General features: G+C 35.3%; 1 protein-coding gene across 7 annotated transcripts in view; it reads left to right on the top strand.

Annotated features, from left to right (window-relative positions):
* The window catches only part of WRN (WRN RecQ like helicase), a 137,425-nt gene that overhangs the window by 38,520 nt on the left and 74,602 nt on the right, over positions 1–24,303 (top strand). For 6 of the 7 annotated variants that reach the window (XM_049704224.1, XM_049704223.1, XM_049704222.1 and 3 more), the window contains 10 exons: positions 1,052–1,121; positions 6,007–6,121; positions 8,053–8,476; positions 10,542–10,607; positions 12,540–12,681; positions 13,915–13,990; positions 15,430–15,497; positions 15,785–15,893; positions 16,468–16,536; positions 21,134–21,216. In XM_049704224.1, coding sequence (XP_049560181.1) covers positions 1,052–1,121; positions 6,007–6,121; positions 8,053–8,476; positions 10,542–10,607; positions 12,540–12,681; positions 13,915–13,990; positions 15,430–15,497; positions 15,785–15,893; positions 16,468–16,536; positions 21,134–21,216 — 1,222 coding nt within the window. Of the gene's footprint in view, positions 1–1,051; positions 1,122–1,156; positions 3,219–6,006; positions 6,122–8,052; positions 8,477–10,541; positions 10,608–12,539; positions 12,682–13,914; positions 13,991–15,429; positions 15,498–15,784; positions 15,894–16,467; positions 16,537–21,133; positions 21,217–24,303 lie in introns of those variants that run through there. The other variant, XM_049704227.1, reaches the window with a different exon arrangement.

Raw genomic sequence — 24,303 nt, 5'->3', positions numbered from 1 at the left:
ATTAATTAGCAAGTACCAATCAATAGATTGTTTAATACTAGTTATTTTTATTGTCATGAAGCCAAAATAATGTCCAATTTATATGTAAAAAATGTGAGTTCTCTGAAAACATGCAAGGCGAATAAGCTTAGACTGAGCAAGAACAAATGGTATTGATGATGTATTTTATTATAGGCCACTACAGAATAAAAAGAACTACAATACAGTTTCTATATTGAAACTGCCCTTATTTCTTATGTTTATATTTAAAATGTGGTAAAAATTTAGAAAAATTGCCTCCACAATTAGCTTTCTACTGCTGTTAGTCAGATGTATTTTCATATTTACATATTCGTACATAATGAAATCTGGCCTTATCTATATATATAGCACTATTGTTTGTTTGTTTCCAAGAAATGTATTTTATGTTCCAATGGACTTTTTTTCCCCTTATACTTTTATTTGTAGATGAATATCTTATTGTTTACTTTTTTGCATCTGTTTTTATGAATGGAAGCTCCTTTTATTTATAAACAGAAAAAATTCAATTTTGTGGGGAAATAGAAAGATAATTTTCCTTTATGTTCTGTTTAAAAAAATCAGAAAACTTGTTGAGAACTAGTACAAGTTCTATAGCATTTTTATTCATGAGAAATTCGTGTGACTTGATTGTTCCTATTAACAGTAGCTAGAAGGAGAACTGTATATACACTGACTAACAGCTAATAATGAGATAATGGGGAATGGATATCTGTAGTCAAACAGTTTTCTCTTACTTGATTGTATTTTGTTAGATTCCATTTATAAGTTATTTGATTTCGTTACCTGCTCATAATATTGGACGTTAAAATGTTAAAATTTTTATTTTAAGGTGTAGACAGCTACTTTCTGCATTCTCACAATTGGTGTGGTGAATAAATAAAGACATTTAGACCTTTGCATAACTTAATAGGTTGAATTCAGCTTTTTGGGTGCCTTGGGAATCATTGTTTTAGATTTTTGTAAAGATGGGACATGAAATTTTATTTGGTGATCTTTAGTATACTGTTTTCATTTTTTGGTTTTCCTGTAGGCTGGTTTCATCATTTATCAAAAATTAGAAAATTCGGGAGACGCTGTACAGATATTTGCTATACATGAAGGTATGTTATGGTCTGAAAATAAAAGGTAAGATTTGAATTTGCTCATTTGTGAGGTTTATCTCCAAAAAGTATTCACACATGTGCAAAATATTTAGTATTATTACAACTCCTTGATTGTCTGAGCAGTGTTGACATTAGGATGAGGTCTACTTGGCCAAAGCTTAGGGCTTCAGGCATGTTGGTTGTAGCAAAGCAGGACTTAACTAGTTTTCCTTTGTAGCATTGCTGTTCACTAGGCTTCTAGAGTTGGGTCTTAATAACATCAGTGATACAACCACCCACCTCTCAGTCTGGAGATTATACATCTTTGCTATAAATATTTAAAGTATATAAGATGCTTTATAGTGCCCTGGTTTAAATTTCTAAATTTTCTCCAGGATACGATAACTCTGCTGTTTTTCTCCAAACAGAATGGCCACTTCCTCCCTCCCTCCCTCCCTCCCTCCTTTCCTTCCAGCAGTGTCAACCTCACCTTTCTCAAATTTTCCCCGTGTATATAGACGATATTTTCAAATGACCACTTTTGGTTTGTATTATAAGTTTGTGTTTTTTCTTTTATTAAAGGATACAGGAAGATTAGAACATCAGAAAATAAAAAGATATTTGCACATTGTTTCTCACTTAAAATACTAGCTTATTCCCAAGATGGTAGCTAATAAACACTAAATGATACAGTAGTTAAATATATTTTTATTCATTTATTAAATATTATTCAGCCCTTTATGAATGGAGATCCAGCAGTGAACAAGACAGGCACGATCTGTTTCCTGAGAGGGAAACCTACAACTTTATGGGGGATATAGATGAACCAAAAAAAGGCAGTGTAGGAAGATGAGGCTTATGATGTGGGAAAAAAAGGTGTTACGGTTAGCATATAGGAGAGGCATCCATGCATATCTGGAGGTATTAGAGAATATTTTATGGAGAAAGTGACATTTACGGCAAGACCTGAAATATGAGCAGGAGTCAGCTAGCTGAAGAGCAGAGGAGAAGTGTCAAAGGCACAGGAAATAGCAGGGGCCAAGTTTCAGAGGTAAGAGGTATCTATAGGCAACTGAAAGCAGTAAAGCACGGTAAGCTATTGAATATGACAGGGTGGGGGGTGTAGGAGAAGCAGAAAAAGGAGAGCAGATAGGCCATGTTAGGGGTTTACATTTCCTCCTAAGAGCTCTTGAGGGTTTTAAGCACAGGAGTGACGTGAATTACATTAAAAAATACAAACTTGGACTGTAGAGCAGAAAATGGGTTCTGGAGGGCAAGGGTCACAGTGGAAAGACCTGTTAGGAGGCTGTGCCCATAATCCAAGTGAGAGGTGATGGTGACCTGGCTTGGTTGGTTGTATTGAGGATGGAGAGAAGTGGATAGATGCAAAAGACACTTAATAGGGCAGTAGAATGAAAAGAATTTAATGTGATGGTGTGAGCCACGTGCCAAGGATCAGTCCTGTGCTGCTGGCATGAGCAACAGTGGTGAGAAACGTTGAAGAGGAGGAGCAGGGTTTGGGGTCGAGGAGTCATACAGTTGAATTTAGGCATGTTAAAGGAAGGAAGCCTGCGAGCTAGCGAAATGGAGGTGGTGGCCTGCAGGCACTTAGATACCCAGCCTGAAACTCCGGGGACAGTTTGAATTCAAGGTAAAGAATGAGGAGTTTGAGATAAAGAAGTGGGGCTGAGAGTCGTGAGGAACTCTTAGTATTTAATGTTTGCGTGGAGGAGGGGGACACCAGAGGAGCTGCCATGGGCATAGAAGGAAATGAGGAGGCGGGGTGTGCAGCAGGCCAAGTAAAGAGCATGTTTTTTGTAGGAGGGTGTTATCAACTGTTTTAAATTTTCCTGAGAGTCTGAGAAGCTGAGGACTCAGAATTAGTCCTTGGATTTGGCAATGTGGCAATCATTTGTAATCTTTTACTGCAGCAGCTTTGGTGTACTGGGTGACAAAAGGGTATATCGAGGAGAGAGTGGTCATGGGGGCACAAGAAAGGGTCACAGGCTTGGGTACCATGAAGGTCCTGTAACCGAAGCAAGAGTGGAATGATGTGGGAGAAATCACGTTTGTGTGAATGGAGGACTAAGATGTAAGGAACGTGAGAAAGCTTGTGTAAGTAACTTTTTTTTTTTTTAAGAAGCTTGGTTTGGAAAGGGAATATTTATTCATTTATTCATATACCATATTTGTTGGGTGTTTATTGTGGGTCAGGCAGTGTACCACTTGCTGATGAAATTGCACTGAACCAAAGCAGACCAAACCTCTTTACTTCATTTGTCTGAGTGAGGGAATGATGCCCAAGGGGAGAACATGGAAGGCGTGAGGGGAAGAGAGAGCAGAGTGTCTGAGGGACAGTGAGTGTGACTGAGGTGAAATGAGTAAGAGTGAGAGGAATAGGAAATGATGCCAGAAAAGTAGCTTGGGCCAGAGCATTTAGGGCCGTATAGGCTGTGAATCTGACTTCATATTTTATTAATTAAAATAAATACCATAATGAGTGATGCGAAATCCTTATAGGGTTTGGAGCAGCAGAATGATATGATTAAATTTTTATCTTGAAAGTATTTTTCTGGATGCTGTAGGAGGGCAAGTGTTTAGGCAGGGAAGTTGGTTTGGAGGCTATTGTAATAGTCCAGATAGGAGATGATGATTGTGTGAATTAGGCTGGTAGCAGCAGAGGGGTGAGAAGCCGTAGAGGGTGTATGTATTTGCTGACGAATTCTCTGTGGGCGGTGAGATGTAGAGAGTGAGAGAACAATCTGGGTATTTTGGTTGGATCCACTGAGTGAATGGGAGGGTCAGTCACAGTGGAAAGATTATGAGGAGAGCAGATTTGAGTGAGAAAAATCTAGATTTCAGTTTTGGCCATGCTAAGTTTTAGAGGCTTATTCATATCCAAGGAGATATCTTAGTTGGAAACATGATTCTGGAGTGCATTCAGGTGGTTGGAGATATAACTTGGCGGTCGTCAGCATACAGATGGTAGTTAAACCAGAGAAGATAAAATAGGGAGCGAGTGGAATAAAGAACAGAAGAGGCCCCCAAGTATTGACGTCAAGGGCACACCAACCTCTAGCGCTCAGGAAGATGAGGCGCATGCAGCAAAGAGGCCTGTGAAGGGGCAGTGATGGAGGAGGAAGCACAGGAGGGTGGTGTTCAGAAGCCAGTGAAGAAAATCTTGTGAGTCCGAGTAAGTCATCTGTTTTCAGTGCCTCTGAGAACTTGAGTGAGATGAGCAGCTAAGATTAACCGTTATATTTGACTGTGTGGAGACCGTCAGTAACCTTCCTAAAAGCAGCTTTTGGAAGAAGCTTAGTGGGAGTCAGTTTAGGAGAAAATTGAATTAGAAAATTTGAAGACAGTGAGTATGGACAATTCTTTCTTTCAAGGAATTTTGCTGTAAATGGGAGTAGTGATATGAATACAGACTAATCAGCAGATTGGTGGGGGAAGATATAATTCTCATTGTTGTTTCTGTTTTCTTAAGTAAGAAGTGAAATTGTTCTCTGAGTAAAAGGAGGGACAGGCAGGTGTTGGGGGCTTGAAGAGAGAGAATGAGGTATGAAATAGTCATCTTGAGAGTGGGAGAGTGGGAAATGTAGAATAATTAACAGTCATTACTGAGGGTTCGTCGAGATCTGTGCATGAATTTAAAGCAAAGTATCATAATCATAACTGTGTTTTATTTTCAACTATATTCAACTGTTTCAGTATAGGCATCAACTAGGTTAAAAAAGTGGGTTTAATTAGAGTAGTGTTTTGCCATAGAAGAAGGAAGGAGCAAAAAAGTTCAGTCCACAGGAAGGAATGATTAATATGGGTAAGGAAGGACCGTAAGACATGGGTGATGGGGGGAGTGACAAGGGTAATGGGTAAGGAAAAGGCGGTAGGTCAATGGACTGGGTTCTGAAAGTGTGAAAGAATTGTTGTATTGGGGAAAGCGTGTTGCAAAGAAAGATAGCATGCAGGTGTTCAGAGGATGGAATGCTTGTAATTGAAGTTTGGAAATGGTGACTTTACTGGCAATTGTAAAATCAAGGGTATGGTTATGGGAAGGAGTGGCTGAGGTCAGTTGAGGAAAAGATGGTTGGAAATGGAGGGAATGAGGAACTGAAAACACCATACTCTTAGGTGGCCAGGAATTATCAAGTTACCTGTGAATGTTGAAGTTACCAGGAATTATCACAGGAGTAGTAGGGAAGGAAGAGACAGTGAACCAGGTGCCGAAATCTTCAATGAATTATGTAATTTTGAGATCACAGGATAACTGCAGCAAGCAGGAATAGCTAATGGTGTATCCTATGTCCAGTGCTTCAGAGGAGCCGGGTGGACTTGTAAAGGACACAAGAAGTGGTGATGAAGAGTAAGAAATTCTAAGCAGGGGAAGGGTTTGGGAAAGGTGGGCAGGTTTTGTGGTGTTGACGGAGACCCATCAGTGAGAATGAAGCTGCGAGTTTGGAAGATGATCGCTGATTAGAAAGGCTTGCATTTTATTTTGTGATGACTGGTAATGAGGGCAGTGAGGAATGGCTGCTGGGTAAGGTTATGTTTACCAAACTGTATTTAGTACGTAGCCTCCCATGTGGTGTTTTATTGATTTCTGATTTTGAAATAGTGCAGATGGGTTCCGATTCTCATTTCTGCCTTCACCTTCTGCCTAGGTTGATAACCACTGGGTTGTAATATGTATGAATGAAGATCACTTAGAATTTAGTCTAAAATTTTAGAGCAAAAATTTGGAAGGGAAATAAAGTGACTGAGGTGATTTGGAGATAGGTTAAGGAAGTCTTTTTGTTGGAATTCATTTAAAGAAACAAAATGAAAATTTAAGCCATAATACTGTTTAAATAAATATCTCTGCTTTGTAGTTTGAAAATTAGTACTGATTCTTTTTTTCCAGAGGAAGAAGTACTACCTAGTGACGTGAAGAAACAATTGACTTCAGTCTCTGAGGAGATGATAGATCTGGCTAAGCATCTTCCTGATACTTTCGAAAAACTGGAAGATCCACAGAGGTTAAAAATTTCTGTTTTTATCAATTCTGTTTGTTCTTATTGCATTTTCCTATATATAGTGAAGAATTACTGTTCATTAGGGTAGACTCATGCTTGCATACATGCACGCAGACTGATGTATAAATCTGAGAAATATCTTTCCAATTGTTAAATTGTGCACAAAAAGTTTGAGGCTTTTCTGTCTGCTTTGTAGGATGTTTTATGAAGCAAAGCAAAATAAAACTCCTAAGTTCACATGAAAGAAAATATTGAAGATTCGAAGTTGTCTCTTTCTGTTTATGCTCATTTTTCATTTAATTATATTTATAGTTTGGTTACTTGAAATCTATAAATAAAAGCAACTTTTAGTAGCTTCATTTTTCTGGCTATTAAGTGATTATTATATAAAGAAGTCTACCTAATCAGCAGACAGTTAAAACAAGAGGCATTTAGATTTTAAAGACTATTTTATAGCCGAAGCATTAGATAACTTGAGATATTTGGATTAACAGACATTGGACTACTGGTGCCCAGCAGCTGATTCTTCTTGGAATCAGGCCTGGCTCTGTCCTTAATTGCTGAATGACTCCCTTGTTAAACCTCTAAAAGCAGGAGTGCTCTTGAACAGTGATTGATTATAATGTGGTAATAAAATTTTGAGGCCAAAATCCTTTGTATGAATGTGAAGCAGTTAGTTGAAATAGAATTCTGACTCTGACAAAATGCAATGTTAATGTATTCTTTTTTGGATGAGATTTGTGGTAGATTTTGATGGATTTCAAAGTATTAGGTAGAAATTCAGCTCTTTTTCAAAGTGATTTTCCCCCTAGCAATTTGTTTCAGTAGTTTTTATGTAACTTTGAGAATTTCTGAAAGAAATAACTGTCAACTGGGGAAAGGTACTAATAACGCTATTTCATATTCATTTTTACATTTTTCCCTCCATGGAAGAAGAAAAATCACCATTTACATGAAAAATTACTGTTCACATGCATTTCAGATTTTTTCTAGGAATTAGAATATCTATTGAATGTAAATTACATGTGCTTAATGCTTTGCTTTGTAATATCAACGCTAAGTAGTTTTCTTAAAATTTGAGAATGGGGAATACTGGATTCATTTTTTTAAAAAAAGATTTATTATTTATTTATTTATATTTGGCTGTGTCGGGTCTTAGTTGTGGCCTGTGGGCTCTTTGCTGTGGTGCACGAGCTTCTCTCTAGTTGAGGCGCAGGAGCTCAGTAGTGGTGATGCACGGGCCCAGCTGCCCCACAGCATGTGAGATCTTAGTTCCCTGACCAGGAATCGAACCTGCATCCCCCGCTTTTGGAAGGTGTATTTCTTACCACTGGACCACCAGGGAAGTCCCTGGATTCATTTTTAATAAAGGTATATCTTGTAAAGTTTTAGTGTCAAAACAAAAACTAGTTAAATCTCTTATTTCAGGTTTTTTGTAAAAGTCTCCGGTATTACTTCACTTATGTAGATTACACTTCTAAACCAGGGGAGAACAAAAAGGCCTCTGAACAGCCAAAATACATGCCATAAACATGAATTCAAGTTCACTTAACTGCACTTCCAGTGGACTGCGTGAGGCCACATTCAGAGCATATTTGCTTTTCATTTATAAATACAGTTTGACAGGCTTGGATATCTGCTTAACATGAAAATCAGGTATGGATAAGGAATGACACCATAAACAATTAGTTTGGGACAAAATACTACTGACACTTTAGTAAGCACGCAAGTCAGCCGTTGAATGTAGAAGTACCTTGCTGTACTAAAGAGTAGCCCAGAAGCTATAAGCATATAGTGGGTATTAGGGTATGAAGAGCATCTTTAATCCAGTGTGTCCTTTAAGTGAAGATCTTCTTCTTTTAAAAAGCATTAAAACTTGTCCTTAGAGTTAACCCAATTAAAGTTGAACTCACCTTTCTTAAATTTTTTTTTAGGGTTTCTGTACTATTGAAGGATATTTCAGAAAATCTGTATTCATTGAGGAAGATGATACTTGGTTCTACTGAGAATGAACTGAGGCCCAGCAGTAATTTTCACTTATTACCGTTGGAAGAGCCCACTGCTGGTGAAGTACAACAGAAACAAATTAGAGAACATAAAATTTTTACTGAAGTTACAGATGAAGCATGGGACACAACACCTGATAATTTAATTAAACATGATGGAGAAAATGTACTTGCAAACGAAGTAAAACAAGAAGAAGATGGATTTGAAGATGAATTAGAAGATAATAAGTTGGAAGAGACTCCAGAAAGAGTTTGTATCATGTCATTAGATATTACAGAAGATGAACTCCAACGTTTGGAACAACAGGCTCAGGAAAAACATCTTGGTGATGTTACTTGCAAATCTCCTGAGGTACTAAATACAGTAAAGAGAAAACAATTTTAATTCATGGTAGTGGTTGGCTGATTTTTTCTGTAGAGGGGCAGATAGTAAATATTTTAGGCTTTGCAGACCACACAGTTTCTGTTGTTAACTGCCCAGTTCTACCAATTCAGTGTGAAAGCAGCTATAGACAAATAGCCTGTCTGCATTTCAGTAAAACTTCATTTACAAAAGCAAAAAGTGGACTGGGTTTGCTACTCCTGACTTACTATAATAAGCAGCATTTTATAGTGGAAAGATTTTTAGTGTCAATACACATTTGTTATAATTTGCTAAGCATTTCTCCTACCTAATATATACCTCTTCTTTTTGTGGATTCCCTACATATCTACTAGGGATTCTCTTCCAAACTTGATTTTTGAGAGTAGTTTTATTTCTTCATATGGGTTTTCTTCACTTGATAGTCTGAGAGGGTTTCTAATAAACTGATGTTTTTGCTTGACACTAACCTTTACTGTCATCTAGAGTCAGAAACGTACATTTTTTTCTTGATAGATTATTGTTAAACATTCTATATTTTCTCTCAACTTCATGTTTAGGTTTCTAATTATTATGTTCTGATTTGATTAGTTTAATTTGTGAGATTATGTTTTTCTGTTGGCTAACAAGCATATTTTTTGAAATAGTGAAGTTGTATTGGAGGAATCATTGTGTTTCTTTTATTGTAAAGACAAAAGAGACATATAGCTGTATAATTTTTACCTCATTTGTTTTTCATTAATTAAAAAAATTACCTTTGTTGCTTATGTTTGGTAGAATTTTATACATTTTCTTTTATAATAAGTTTTAAGTTTTTAAAGTTAGATTTGAAAGTCATTTAATAGGATTATTTCCTCAGTTTTCTAATGACAGAGTCTCAGTACTTCTCTGTGTTTGGTAACTATATTAGTAATCACTTCTGTCAGTATATGAATGCACTTTATTTTAACATTGTTTTCATACCAACCATTTGTAAAGCAGATTCTTCTTTTGGGGAATATCTTTTGCTAACATCTGCATTACCTTTTGATTTTCTAGAAATTTTGTATTAGTTATTCACTTTAAAGTGATATGTTTCATACAGTGACATAGAATTGTGATCAGGATTTCATGATCTGACTCACATCTTTTACTCCCAATTATTGCCATTTTTTATTGTGTAATAATTATTAGCATTTAAAAAATTCATTAAAGACCCACACAGCAAATAAATAATGATTTAAAAAGTAAAAGATTTTTTCTTTCCTTGTATAAAACTTACTTTAAAATCTTCTTTAAAGCTTAATTTTTGCAGGTTAATTAAGGCTGTACTTCCTTTTCCTACTTCCAGTTTAAAGATTAGTCTTCTTTAAGGGTCCTTCTGTATTTCTTTTGTGGGTTTCTTTTGTACAGGTTTCTATCCTTGGACACCTGCTTCGCGGGGATTGCCATGTTATTGTAGTTTCGTCATAACCAGGTATTGGCAATAGCTGAATAAATAACTTATCTGACCCTGTTTTTCAAACATCTGTAGATGCTATTTGCAAAATAACAATATTTAAAGGTATTATTACAATCATAGTAGCTTTTTTTTATCTTTTAAAAATCAGTGGCTGTAAGAGAACAACTGTAGTTCCTGGCTTTGTACAGAATTTTTCAAGATTGCAAACAGGTTCTTGTACTCAAAAAGTTTGGGAAACACAGTTTGAGATTTTTTTAACCATAGGTGAGCTTGTCACTCTGTACTCTCATTTAGAGAGTGTGGGCTTTATTTCATGTCTGTTTGTCTATCTTGTTTATCTTTCCAATTATATTTCTTTTTTTCTCTTTTAACTTGGTTCTTTGTTTCTTTCTTTGTTTCTATGTTTATTCCTCCCTACCATTGTCTCTCCCGTCCTTTTTATCTACCTGTCATATAAACATATAAATATATATTATAAATTTATTTATTAGAGAAGAATAGGAAGTAGTCTAAAGTTATTTAGCATATAGGAACTTTATTTTGTGGAAAAGAGAGTATGGAGTCAATTATGCTGGAAATTAATGTTTGAAATTTTTTTTTTTTTTGTCTTCCAAGGATAACGAAGAGGATATATCTTATGTAATTGAGAGTGATGAAGATTTAGAAATGGAGATGCTTAAGGTATGTTCAACATTATGGAAAATTACTTCCAGTTCTTTCCAAGGGACATTAATTAAGTAAAATATTGCCTAATTCTAAACTGGTCCCACCACAATGAGATTGCTATCACTTATGTAACATTAGATTTTGTTTTCCATTTCATATTTCTTTATATCTTGGTATGGTCTATGAATAATGTAGTAGTAGTAGGAGTAGTATACTAATTTTTACATAGTAGAAAACAGTAGTATGTTTTCTCTTCCCTCTTAGGTCACGTACTTTTAATCTTTTCCTGGAACATGGGTAGTGATTCAGCTCTCCAGTATTGAAATAGGTTTCTCTTTCTTCCCATCCATGTATATCCACTTTTATTTGGAGGTTCTGTTTTTATACATTCCATATTCTTCTTTACTTCCTTTGATTTTATTTGCTGTTTTCTATTATATATAATTTTCTAATGTTTTAAATGGTTCAGTTTTCCCCTATTTTGTTATCAAAGTTGAAAATATCATTTAATAATTTATGTATTTTCTACTTCACCTGACCTCGGGTTTCTTTGTCAGGTCTTATGAATCAAGGATGGAAAATTAGAAAGAAAAGCCTAAATTTTGCTAAATAAAGTGAAAAATGAAGAAAAACACAGAAGTTCACCATTACGCATACTTGTTAGTCCTCATCTTTAGGTTGATGTGATTTTTCTTTTTATGAAATGAGATTAAGTTCCTGATTCTTTAATTTTGAGGCAGTGTAGTGGGTAGTGATAGGAATGTGGATTCTGAATGTAAATGTGGGTTCAAATTCTAGCTTCTCCCTTTATCAGCTGTGTGACTTTGGGCGAGTTTCTTAGCTTTTTGATACTCAGTTAACAGTCGTATTTATTATTAAGGTGTTACTTTTGAAGAGTTTACTAAAGAGCCTGGCATTTCCTAAGTGTTTATAATAAACATTAGCTAACAATAATAAAAGAGTGTACATACTAAACCATATTCCTTTAGTGATGAGCCATTTCTCCGAGGAGTGCTGTTAAAGTAGTGCATTTATAGGATAGTTGTGGACTTTCACAACTTTATATTATATATTGAACCTCTTAGAAGGCACCCTGGGTGCCCATATGAGAGAACTTTATTTCCAAAATGCTTTTCTAAGTCTGTTTGTTGACTTGAATAAAAAATCAGGAAGAAAATCATTTGTTTTTCCTTTTGTAGGCCTGAAATGAATACAATTTTAAAAAAACCTTTAAAGTCAAACTTACTAAATGGAAGGTTTAATATAAAGAGAAAATGAGAACTGTGGTTTAATAATTCTTCCTGTTATTTCTCAGTTAGAAATTTTACAGATGAAACAATTTTGAAATATCCTTAGGTTCGTTAAATAGATAACCTTGATTTAGGGGAGGAAATCAGATATCAAGCCAAAATGAAAACAAATAAACTTCATTTCACATTTGTAATATTCCTTTCCTAAAATTATCTGTCTTTTGTTGTTGTTTTGACAACTCCAAAAACACATTTATTGTTTGCTTATAGTTTAAACCTTACGCTTACTCAAAAAGAATGTGACTGACACATGATATAGAGAAACTCATTACAAAAATAACATTAAAACCCACATTTACCACTTCAGAATTGAAAGCATTGAAATATGATAAAGAAAAAAATGTTTTAAATAATCTAAATTCAAAATTTATGGTAACTTTCCCTGGGGGCAGTTCATTATATGGTATTAATGAACCCTGTTTATGCTGGCAGTATTCCTCTTTGGCCTTGTGCCTTAGAAACCATTCTTGAGCACATATTTAAACTGGAGCACACATGTTCTTTTGTGGTATTGCTTGCACATCTGCCAGCTTTGAACTAAATTGTAGGCTCTGTTAATAATACTCCTTTTGTGTTCGCTGAAAAAGATACAACACTGTCAATGATTTTGCTTTTAAAAATTCTTTCAAACGTTCAGTCTTTAGAAAACCTAAATAGTAGCACAGTAGATCCAAATCATTCAAAATGCATAGAAATGGAAAGAAATCTGGGTCTTCCTTCTGAAGAAGATGATGAAGATGAGAATGAAGCCATTGAAGAGGAAGAAGTTGTTGATGAAGGTAAGCACTGTAATATGTTTGAAACGACTCATCTCTGATACCTACCACTGATTTTAATTTAGGGTCCAGGTTTTAAACATTTTGGAGGTCAATGATTTTGTGGCATGTAGTTAATTAGGTCCTAGAAACTTGTCATTAAATCCCTTAGTGCTTTGGTCTTCATAAAGCACAATGTTACTATTTAGAAGAGTAAAGTAATAGAAGTGTTGTGTCATTTGGTGAACATGGTGATGTGAAACTTTTCATCCTAAATTTTATATTTTGTTTGTCAAAATCATAAAAAATCATTAATAAGAAATCATAAATTAATTATATTAAACATTATTGTAAATGGCATAGGTACACAGTGTCTGTCCTTCAGGAGCTTATTACTTAAAATAAATGACACAGTGTCAAATAGCAAAATGGACTAATTTTCATCTTGTATATGCAAACTCTAGTAAAGAATCCACTAAGTGAATCTTCTGTCATTTAAGTGATATGATACTCATTATGACAAGGTGTGGGTGTCTTCTCATAGAGTAGAACTCCTTAGAGCTAGATTTCATCAATGTTAAAATGTGGAAAATTTAAAATAATTTTGTAGATGGAAATACATGAAAATGTTAAAAAAGTTTTTTTCCTATGTTTTCTTGTATTAAATATGGACAAATATTCATTTGTTTAGAAATGAATTATCTTGACTCTTTGCTTTGCTCTTTCTCGGCCCCCATGAACCCTTCAACCTGAGGAAAAAATGAAAATCAGTGGGGTAAAATTAATGTCATTCCATTCTGCTATGCAGTTGGAATTTTGGTCAAAGATTTGGTGGAATGGTAATTAAAATGAAGATCTTGTTTTATCTATAGATTTTATTTGTGACAGTAATGTGATTTCTGCTTACTATTGATTGGAAGTTGGTTATATTATAAAATTTGGATTGGCGTTTTACTCGCCCTTGTTGGCTCTAAATGTTAGTTTTTGAAAGTATAGCAAATTCCAAAACATTGTTTTTTTACGGGGCTGGCAAACTGAATCACAACAAAGTTCTAATCCTTAGTATTAGGTAACTAATCAAAGGGTTTACCTGGAGTCATGACTGGTACCCAGAGGACAAAATTGGGTGGATTTAAAAGACAACAGTGACCTTTGGTACCTACCACTATATTCTTTAAAAGAAGTCAGTGAAATAAAACTTACTCCCTCTCACTTTGTGTACTTCTATTTTAATGTAAATGTCCGTTTTATTTTAAGACTGTTGGTTACCAGGACCTACTGCAAAGCAAATTAATTGCCTCAAGACCTACTTTGGCCATTCTAGTTTTAAGCCGTGAGTATAATCTCAGTTAATTAAGTTGCATATTTACTGTTTTCTTCACAAAGGAAAAAAGGCAAATAATCCATCCATTTAACAGTAAAAGCACAACTTCATTATAGTTTATACATGCCATACTGTATTTTTTCTAAGTGACTACAGAATTATTTTGAAGTAATATTTATGTAAAATTCATATCTGCAGATTGTTTTTATAAGTGGGGAAAATGGTTTTCCTTACTATAGAGAGTTCTGGGTAGAGACATTAATAAATTAATTTAATGCTGACTTGTATTTTATTATATATGTATCTGTGTGCCTGTCTGTGCATCTCATTGTCCAAAGCATGTTGTTGTAATAGAAATTCGTTAGACAATAGTTTGAAAAACAGTGATAATCATATCAGTTTTAACATATTCAAAGGTATTTACATCCAAGGGGGCACATTTATAAGTATTAAAATGAGAGGAATACAAATGAGATGAAGAACAAGTAAAGTTGAATAAAACTAATAAGAATGTAAAACTCTAGACTGTATTTTTTCTATTTTGGGAATTTAAAATTTAATCCATGGAAGCATTTCTTTCATTTTTCCTTTTGATCTTAAAACATAAAAAAAAAATTAAACTATGTCCTACACATAGAAAAATGCACATAAGTGTACATATCAGTGAATTTAAGACCACCTTTCCAGTTGATTTTTCCCTCAACATTTTATTAAAAGAAATTTCAAAGATAGGTTAGAGTTGGTTTTTTTTTTACTATGAATGCCTGTATATTCACCATTAATTCACTGTTAACATTTTATTATACTTGCTTTATTATATATTGATTTTCTCTCCACTTTTTAATCCATTCAATTTTTAAAATGCATCTCAAGGTAAACTGTAGACATCCTTACACTTCCCCCTAATTACTTTAGCATGTAAATCATTAACTATGGTTAAATATTTATTTATTTATTTAATTTTTAAACTTTTGAGCTAAAATTTACATACAAAGAAATGGTTAAACTTTAGGTGTTTAACATTTGCAAATCTTAAGTGTACATGTAACCTAAACCCTTTTAAAAATATGGAACATTACAATCACTCCAGAAAGTTCCCTCATTTCCCTTCTTAGTCAAGCTTTTCACCTAGAGCATTTCTCTTATTTATTTTAAATCAGTGACTCTGTTGGATATCTAGGATGAAGCTGGAATTTATGTTATACTTTAGCTATATGTAATAAAATTTAATACACATATGAACAGAAGTCCTAGTTGTTCAGTCAGCTTGAATGGGAGGTTGGTCAAATGGGGCTTTTGTTTTCCAGTTCCAGGGTTCTTATATTTTTATTGAAGCTCAAAAATGTAAACAAAATTCTGGAGGAAGTGAAAAAATTAAATGGATTTCAACTTGTCCCTTGGGTTTCCTGTTAGTAAAACAGAGCAGCTTTTTGCTTTTCATCCTCCAGGGTTCAGTGGAAAGTGATTCATTCTGTATTGGAAGAAAGAAGAGATAATGTTGTTGTCATGGCAACTGGTAAGTTGTACTTAAGCAAATAATCTAATCCTTTAAAAAATAAAACTTCAAGGTTTTGACATGCTTAGTCTTTCCACAAACTCTCAAAATACAAATATGTATACAAATGGTGTGAAATATAGAAGAGAGTGAGCTGAGGGTAGATGCTCAAATTTATGCATGAATTAACTCTTAGGAAGGTAGCACATTAGTAGTGACTGTTCATCTCATACAAGTATATCGTAAAAAGAAATCAAAGTACTAAGGATTTAGTTTTATTTGTCTGAATGTATTATTTTTATTTTAAGGGTATGGAAAGAGTTTGTGCTTCCAGTATCCACCTGTTTATGTAGGCGGGATTGGCCTTGTCATCTCTCCCCTTATTTCTTTGATGGAAGACCAGGTGCTCCAGCTTGAGTGAGTAATGCTTTCATTGCCACATTACCACCCTTTTTTTTTCTTCCTGTGAAGGAAATATTTGATTTATCATGTATGTTAAAATCTAGTTCGCAGTAACGCATTGCTAAAAGTGTTGCTTTGTCTTTATTAGTAATAAATGACACTTTAGTGGAAGAGCTTGTATACTTTCTTGAGTTCTCTGTAATCCAAGGCTGCCAGATGGCCCCGAAAAAAATTTTTAAAAAGCAAATTTTATGCCAGTTTACACTACATATCACAAAATTCTTTTCTCTTTTGGTTACCCTTCTTTAGCCTAGTGTGAAGTATATACATGGAAGTGTAGTTTTTAGTTGTGAAAAATTTTAAATTTCTTTAATCTGAGCCTGCAATCTTTTTGGGAAACCCACCTTAACAGCCTGTCTTCTAATACAGCCTTTGAAGGAATTTATTTATCAAATTAGTGAGTTACAAAAAGAGATTGCAAAGAAGAAGGATGTACATCATTATATTTCTTTGTTCTTTCTCACTTAAAAATGAAGTTGATATTTGTAGTGTGCACATGGTTCCAGAATATTTGTTTTTCTTCTTACAGAATGTCCAACATTCCAGCTTGCTTTCTTGGATCAGCACAGTCAAAAAATGTTCTAGAGGATATTAAATTGTAAGTAATTTATATGATTTCTGATCGTGTGGTCAAGTGTCTGTGGTATGTGGGAAAATTTTATACACAAAATTTTTTATTTAATGCATGGGCAAAATATCCATAACTTAAAAATATACTTCCTTTTTATAGTATATTTATGGAACTGTTAATTTTAAAATCTTTCAAACTCAAAGAAATCTGTTATGTTCAGTTCTTGGACTGGAAGGCTAGCATTATTATGATAGAATTGTAAAATTTTGTTTTGGAAGAGAACTTGGAGAGTATCTAGTATTGTCTCATTTCACATATGAGGAAACTGAGGCCCAGAGAAAAGAATTTGCCCAAAGTCACCTAATGAATTAATGGCTGAGTGGGGACTGGTTTCTAGGTCTCTTACCCCACCAATCCTGTCATGACATAATTCCTAACAAGAATAATGTCTCAGGCACACAGAAGTGTGTGTATATATGTATTAACATGTATATGCATATATATTAATACACATTCACATACACATACATTTACTGAGTTTTAATAAATGCATACAAATATGTAACCTAAACTTTTAGCCAGATGTAGAATATTACTGTTACTCCAGAGAGTTCCTTCATGTTCCATCCCAGTCTGTCCTTCTATTCACCATCCTAAAGTGAACCAGTGTTTTAAGTTTTTCTACAATGCTTTTTTTTTGTCTGTTATAGAACTTCATATAAATGAAGTCATACAATGGGAACTCTTTTAAGATTTCTTTCCTTCAGCATCATGTTTTGACAGTTCCCCATGTTCTTGCATGTATGAGTAGTTAAAAAAAAAAATCAGTGGTATTTTATTATATGAAATTACCACAGTTGTGTTTTCATTTCCTTATTGATGGACACTTAAGCCGCTTCTAGTTTTCGAAAATTACTAATAAATCTGCTATGAACATTCCTATATATCTTTTTATTTTATTTCTTTTTTTTTTGTTTTTTTTTTTTGCGGTACGTGGGCCTCTCACTGCTCTGGCCTCTCCCATTGTGGAGCACAGGCTCCGGACGAGCAGGCTCAGCGGCCATGGCTCACGGGCCCAGCCGCTCCACGGCATGTGGGATCTTCCCAGACCGGGGCATGAACCTGCGTCCCCTGCGTCGGCAGGCGGACTCTCAACCACTGCGCCACCAGGGAAGCCCTTATTTTATTTCTTTCTTTTTATTTTTAATTTTATTTTTGGCTGCTTTGGGTCTTTGTTGCTGTGCACGGGCTTTCTCTAGTTGTGGTGAGCGGGGGCTACTCTTCGTTTTGGTGCGCAGGCTTCTCATTGTGGTGGCTTCTCTTGTTGAGAAGCACAGGCTCTAGGTGCATGGGCTTCAGTAGTTGTGGCACGTGGGCTCAGTAGTTGTGGCTCGCGGGCTCTAGAGCTCAGGCTCAGTAGTTGTGGCGCACGGACTTAGTTGCTCCGTGGCATGTGGGATCTTCTCGGACCAGGGCTCAAACCCGTGCCCCCTGCATTGGCAGACGGATTTTTAACCACTGTGCCACCAGGGAAGTCCCAGTATATACAAATTTTTGTACGGACATATATTCTCATGTCATCGGTATAAACCAAGGAGTGGAATGACTGGGTCACGTAGTGGATATATGTTTAACCTTTTTATTCTAATTGAGGTAAATCTACATAATATAATATTCACCATTTTAATTATTTTCAAAGTGTACAGTTCAGTGGCTTTTAATACATTCACAGTGTTGTACAACCATCACCACTATCTAATTCCAGAATATTTTCAGAACCCACCCCCAAAACCTCCATGTCATGAAGGAGTCACTCCCTATTGTCCCCTCCTTCACTTCCTTTCCGTCACTAATCTTTCTGTCTCAATGATTTGCCTGTTTTGGACATTTCATATAAATGGGCTCATACAGGATGTGGCCTTAATGGTCTGGCTTCTTTCACTTAGTGTAATGTTATCAGTACTTCATTTCTTTCTGTGGATGAATAATATTCCATTGTATAGACATTTCATATTTTATATATTCATTCATCAGTGCTGGACATTTAGGTTGTTTCTACTTTTTGGCTGTTATGAATAATGGTACTATGAATATTTATGTGTAAGTTTTTATGGGAACATATGTTTTCAGTTCTTCTGTGTACATGCCTAGGAGTAGGATTGCTGAGTCATATGATACTTCTGTGTTAACTTTTGGAGAAACTGCCAGATGTTTTTGAGAGTGGTTGTACTGTTTCACATTCCCACCAGCAGTGTCTTAGAGTTCCAATTCCTCCTCATCTCTGCCATCACTTGATATGGCCAGTCTTTAATTTTAGCCATTCCAGTAGGATGTCAGTGTGTTTTTAATTTGCATTTCCTTAATGACTAATGATGTTGAGCATCTTTTCATATACTTATTTCTTTGAGGAAGTGTTTATTTACATCTTTTGCCTATTCCTTATTTTTGTTTTTTTCTTATGAATTTTGATAGTCATTTATATCTTCTGAATATAAATCCTTCATTTGGTATATGGTTGTCAAACATCTCTTAGTTTATGATTTCTCTTTTCATTCTCTTAACAGTTCCTTTAAAGAGCATCACTTTTTCATTTTTATAACGTCCAGTTTGTCAATTTGTTGTTTTATGGATTTTGCTTTTGCTTTTTGGTGCCTCACTCATGATCACAAATATTTTCTTTTTTATTTCCTTCTAAAAATGTTATAGTTTTATTTTTTTTTATTTTTATTTTTTGCGATACGTGGGCCTCTCACTGCTGTGGCCTCTCCCGTTGCGGAGCACAGGCTCCGGACGCGCAGGCTCAGCGGCCATGGCTTATGGGCCCAGCCGCTCCGTGGCATGTGGGATCTTCCCCAACCGGTGCACGAGCCCGTGTCCCCTGCATCGGCAGGCGGACTCTCAACCACTGCACCACCAGGGAAGCCCAGTTTTATGTTTTACGTTTAGATCTATGACCCATTTTGTGTACATTTTGTATATTGTACCAGGTATTGATTACAATTCTTTTTTTTTTTTGCATAGGCATATCCACTTCTTCCAGCTCCATTTGTTGAAAAGACTGTCCTTTCTGCACTGTATTTCTTTTGCACCTTTGTGAAAAATAAATTGACTAAATATATGTCGGTTTATTGCTACACTCTTTATTTTCTGTTCTATCAGTCTGTTTGCCTGGATTGGTGTCTTGAGTACTATAGCTTTGTAATAAGCCTTGAAATAGGTAGTACAAGTCTTCCACGTTTGTTCTTTCAGAATTTTTTTTTGTTTTTGGTCTATTCTGGGTTCTTTGTATTTCCATAAGTATTTCAATATCACCTTTTCAACTAAAATGCCAGCTGGGATTTGATTGGGTTTACCTTGAATCTAGATATCTAAGAATTAGCTGTCTTTATAATTCTTATCAATGTTTTACACTGAAGAAACTGAGGCACACTGAAGAAACTGAGGCACAGCGAAGTTAAGTACTTGTCTAAGATCACTTAGCTTGTAAGAGGTAGAACTGAGATTCAAACCTGAATAGTCTGGCGTCAGAACTAATTATTTATACGGTTTCCTGTGTTAACTAGACTGAGTTAATTTCATGAGATTAAAAGCATATCTGTTCTGTTCTTAATTGTTTTGTTCCAATTCCTAGTGAAAGCACCATGCCTAGCACACAGTAGATTAAATATTTCATAGACTTTTCATATAGAACATTGTTTCATTTTATTTAATTTGGTCTATGTCTTCATTTGGTAGAATGGAAAAGAGACTCTATACATATTTTGCCCTAGCCCTAACCTTTATTGCAGACATTGTCTTAATTAGGATTCTATCTGCCCAGAATGGAAATCAGTCACACTAGTTTAAGCAAATACTGAATTTTATATTAAGGATACAGGAATGTCTTGTGGATCCCTCTGAAAAGAAATTAGCCAGCCCTCAGGAAGAGACTGGAATGGGTATTAAAAATACAGTAGGGCTTTCTTTTTATCCATAGCCTCTGTGTGTATTCCTCATTCTTCTCTCTGAGGAGGTGAGCATTCTCTGCTTTTCTAGTTACAAAATAGATTGCTCTGCAGCTTCTTTTTGTTTCTTTTAACACGTTACAGGTCTTGACACTTGGAGACTGAGTGGTTGTTTCTTGGTTAGACCCCCAAATTCTAGGACAGAGCCTAACTGACTTGATTTTCATATGCTGTCTGTCCCTGGCCCGAGAAGATGTAGGCAAGACAGCAGAGTACACAGGAGAAACATGGGTGCTATAGATTTAATCATGGAGATGGGGGTCAAGGGTAGGATAATGGGTGGATTGCTAACACATAAAAAAGGTTTACTCTAGGCTTGATCATTTAACTCAAGCCACTGTAGTTTTGGGGCTAGACTGCTGGAAATCAGAATCTGGCTTCTAATGGCACCTTATGCTGAGTACTTCCTGGCTGGTATTGCCCACATTTGTTTTGATGCATTGAAGTGAAATCAAAGAACCAGAAGATGTGCATCTCTACACACATATAACATTCATTTTGTTTTTAATAAGTGGCATAATATACTATTTAAAAAATTATCAGGTGTTACGGTTTTCAGTTGTATTCATTGGGTGATTGTTTTTATATTTCCTTTCCTGTTTCTTTGTTTGTTTTTACAGAGGCAAATACCGGATTGTGTACATAACTCCAGAATTCTGTTCAAGTAACTTGGACCTACTCCAGCAACTGCAGGCTAATATTGGTAAGTGGTATGATAGAATCTTTATAAGTATTTATTAAATTGAGATATTCTTTAAAGTTAAGCTTATGAATGGATACCGGATGTTACTTAAAGTTTATTTCAAACCTTATCTCCTCCAGGAAATTTCTGCCTCTTCAACGTGGTGTCTCTCCTGTCCTTTCCCAAAGTATCCTGTAATTCGCTCTGCCATAGAAGTTAGGGTCCTGCATTGTAATGACCTGTCTATATATCTGTTTTCTTCTGCTAGACTGTAAGCTTTTCAGAGAAAAATGCCATTGTTATTTCTTTATATTTCCCGAGTGCAGTGCCTGGCACATAGTAGGCATTTAAATGTATTGTTGAATAAATATTGAATCTTAGATTCTGTGAAATTATCATTTCCTCTTTTTCATATTCTGAATCTAAATTAAGTCAGTGTAGTGGTTCTCTACCCTTGTTGTTCATGAGAATTACCTTTCAAACTTTAGAAAAATGTCAGATCCTCAAATCTTGAAAATTGTGATTTATTGCACCTGGCTCGAGGCTGTGGCATCTGTAGTTTTTTTCACAGGTTATTCTGATGTGTAGTCAGGTTAGAAACCACAGTACCTTTGATTATTTGCTATCAGTGAGTATGATTAATTTAAAAAATTAGATAGTCAGAGCCTGTGTCCTAGAAAATGTAAATATAGAATTAGTTAAAAGCTGGTATCATTTTTTTTTTCTTTTGTGATTAAAACATTTCTGTCAGTTTTTTGCTTTTTTTTTTTTTTTTTTTTTTTGCATTACGCGGGCCTCTCACTGTTGTGGCTTCTCCCGTTGCGGAGCACAGGCTCCGGACGTGCAGGCTCAGCGGCCATGGCTCACGGGCCTAGCCGCTCCGCGGCATGTGGGATCTTCCTGGACCGGGGCACGAACCTGCATCCCCTGCATCGGCAGGCGGACTTTCAGCCACTGCGCCACCAGGGAAGCCTGGTTTTTTGCTTCTTGATGGTTAGGCTCAGCTATCCAAGAGTTGCAGTCATGGCTTCTATTGTAATTGCGCATATTTCAAACATTCAGCTGAACCAAACAATCTTTGCTTTCTAATGTAATATGATCTCATTTTATAATTATCTATTAAAATAATTCCTAACAGGTAGTTTTTTAACACTGCAGTGTCTCATTTAATGGTTACTTGCATATAACTCTAGGAAAGCATTTAACAGTTGTTCTAACAATATAGTGAAAACAAATACCTTTTAATATGTGTTAAATATCAACAAAAGAATGAGGACAGAAATTAGCATTTGATTAAATATATTATCAAAAATTGCATCCATCAGCTGTTAAACTCCCCTGTTGCCATGTTATATTTTTGCCTTAAATGGAAAACAAATTTGATGTGTGTCCTATTAGGTTGTATGAAGTTCTTATGAATATTTCACTTTAGATTAAACCCAACAACCCTAGATATATAAATTCCATGGTTTTACTGCAAAAGTTAGGGTCTATGTCCATAGTGGTCTGAATATGTTTTGCTCCATTTTAGTATTTGTTTTGTTTCTGTGGTGGAGTTAATCCAGTATTTACTTAGATCCTTTTGACAGGTAGTTCTATTTCTCTATTTTAATTTTTTTCTAAAGGATTAAATTATGAACACTGCAGTTATTAGAGCTGCGTACTCTGCATAAAATGGATGAAAATGCTCTTTTTGGTTGACTGTCAATGTTGAACAAAATAGAATAAATTCTTTCTGAAATACTTTTATTTAACTTTTATTTGCAGGAATTTGTAAAACGCTTGCAGCAGGGAATATACTCAGAATTTTATTTGTACAGTAGTTTGACATTTAGCTATTCAGATTTATGATTTTTATGATGTGTTATTATTTAAGTAATATGGGTTTATAACAGAAGCAGCAAACAGAATTTTACATAGAGACACCTTAAAAGCAAACACACCAGTAATTGTCTTGTAACTTTGGAAGTAGGCTTGAATGACAGGTGTGCCAAAATGAAATATGTCCTGGACCTGGGCAGACACTTGGACTTGCACGTTTAATGTGGAAGTTGGCAGAAGCTTGCCTCAGCTGCTTGTGAATGGGAAAGTTTAACTCGATTAAAAGCTAGTTAGTTGGACTTCCCTGGTTGCGCAGTGGTTAAGAATCCACCTGCCAATGCAGGGGACACAAGTTCGAGTCCTGGTCCGGGAAGATTCCACATGCCACAGAGCAACTAACCCCGTGTGCCACAACTACTGAGCCTGCACTCTAGAGCCCGCGAGCCACAACTCTGAGTGCATGTGCCACAACTACTGAAGCCCGCATGCCTACAGCCCGTGCTCCACAACAGGAGAAGCCACCGCAGTGAGAAGCCGGCACACCACAACTAAGAGTAGCCCCCGCTCGCTGCAACTAGAGAAAGCCCACATGCAGCAACGAAGACCCAATGCAGCCAAAAATAAATAAATACATAAAATAATAAAAATAGATAAATAAATAAAAATTCTTCTTAAATTAGCTAGTCAAACCTATAATTATAAGGAAGGTTTTAAAATAAAGGAGGAGCTGTCATCTTAGTTTTAATTTATTTAATTTAAAATCTGGGTCATGTAGTTTCTAAACCCAAATAAGTATAGTGGTAACATTGAATTTGTCCCAGCCACTCAGGAAATAGAAATTTGATGTGATCAACCTGTATTTGTTCATATTTAGTAGGTTTCTTTTTTTTCTTTCTTTATTTCTTTTTCTTCTCCAACTCATTGTACTTGGTAATCTCAATGAATTGTAATTATTTGCTTGTCTGTCTGCCTCCTCTTTTAGAATTATGAGCTCCTCAAAATCATGGATTGCATTTTACTAATCATTTTATACCTAGAAGAGTGTTTGGAACATAGTGGGAATTTAATAACTATAATAATAATAGCTTATTTTTTTTTATTGAGCTGTCTTTTATGCCAGCCCCTATCTTAGCATTTTACATGAATGATCTAATTTAATCTTCAGAATAACTAAAAAATGTTAGGTACTTTTATTACCTACCTTATGCTTGTGGGAAACTGACACTTGAAAGCTTAAGTAACATGCTTAAGGTAATATAAATAGTAAGCCAGGTTATGCATCTAGGT

This window comes from Orcinus orca, chromosome 21 (assembly GCF_937001465.1).
Source record: "Orcinus orca chromosome 21, mOrcOrc1.1, whole genome shotgun sequence".
NCBI classification, from domain to species: domain Eukaryota; kingdom Metazoa; phylum Chordata; class Mammalia; order Artiodactyla; family Delphinidae; genus Orcinus; species Orcinus orca.
The sequence above is the reverse complement of the archived record's forward strand: the minus strand, read 5'-3'. Positions and strand labels throughout refer to the sequence as shown.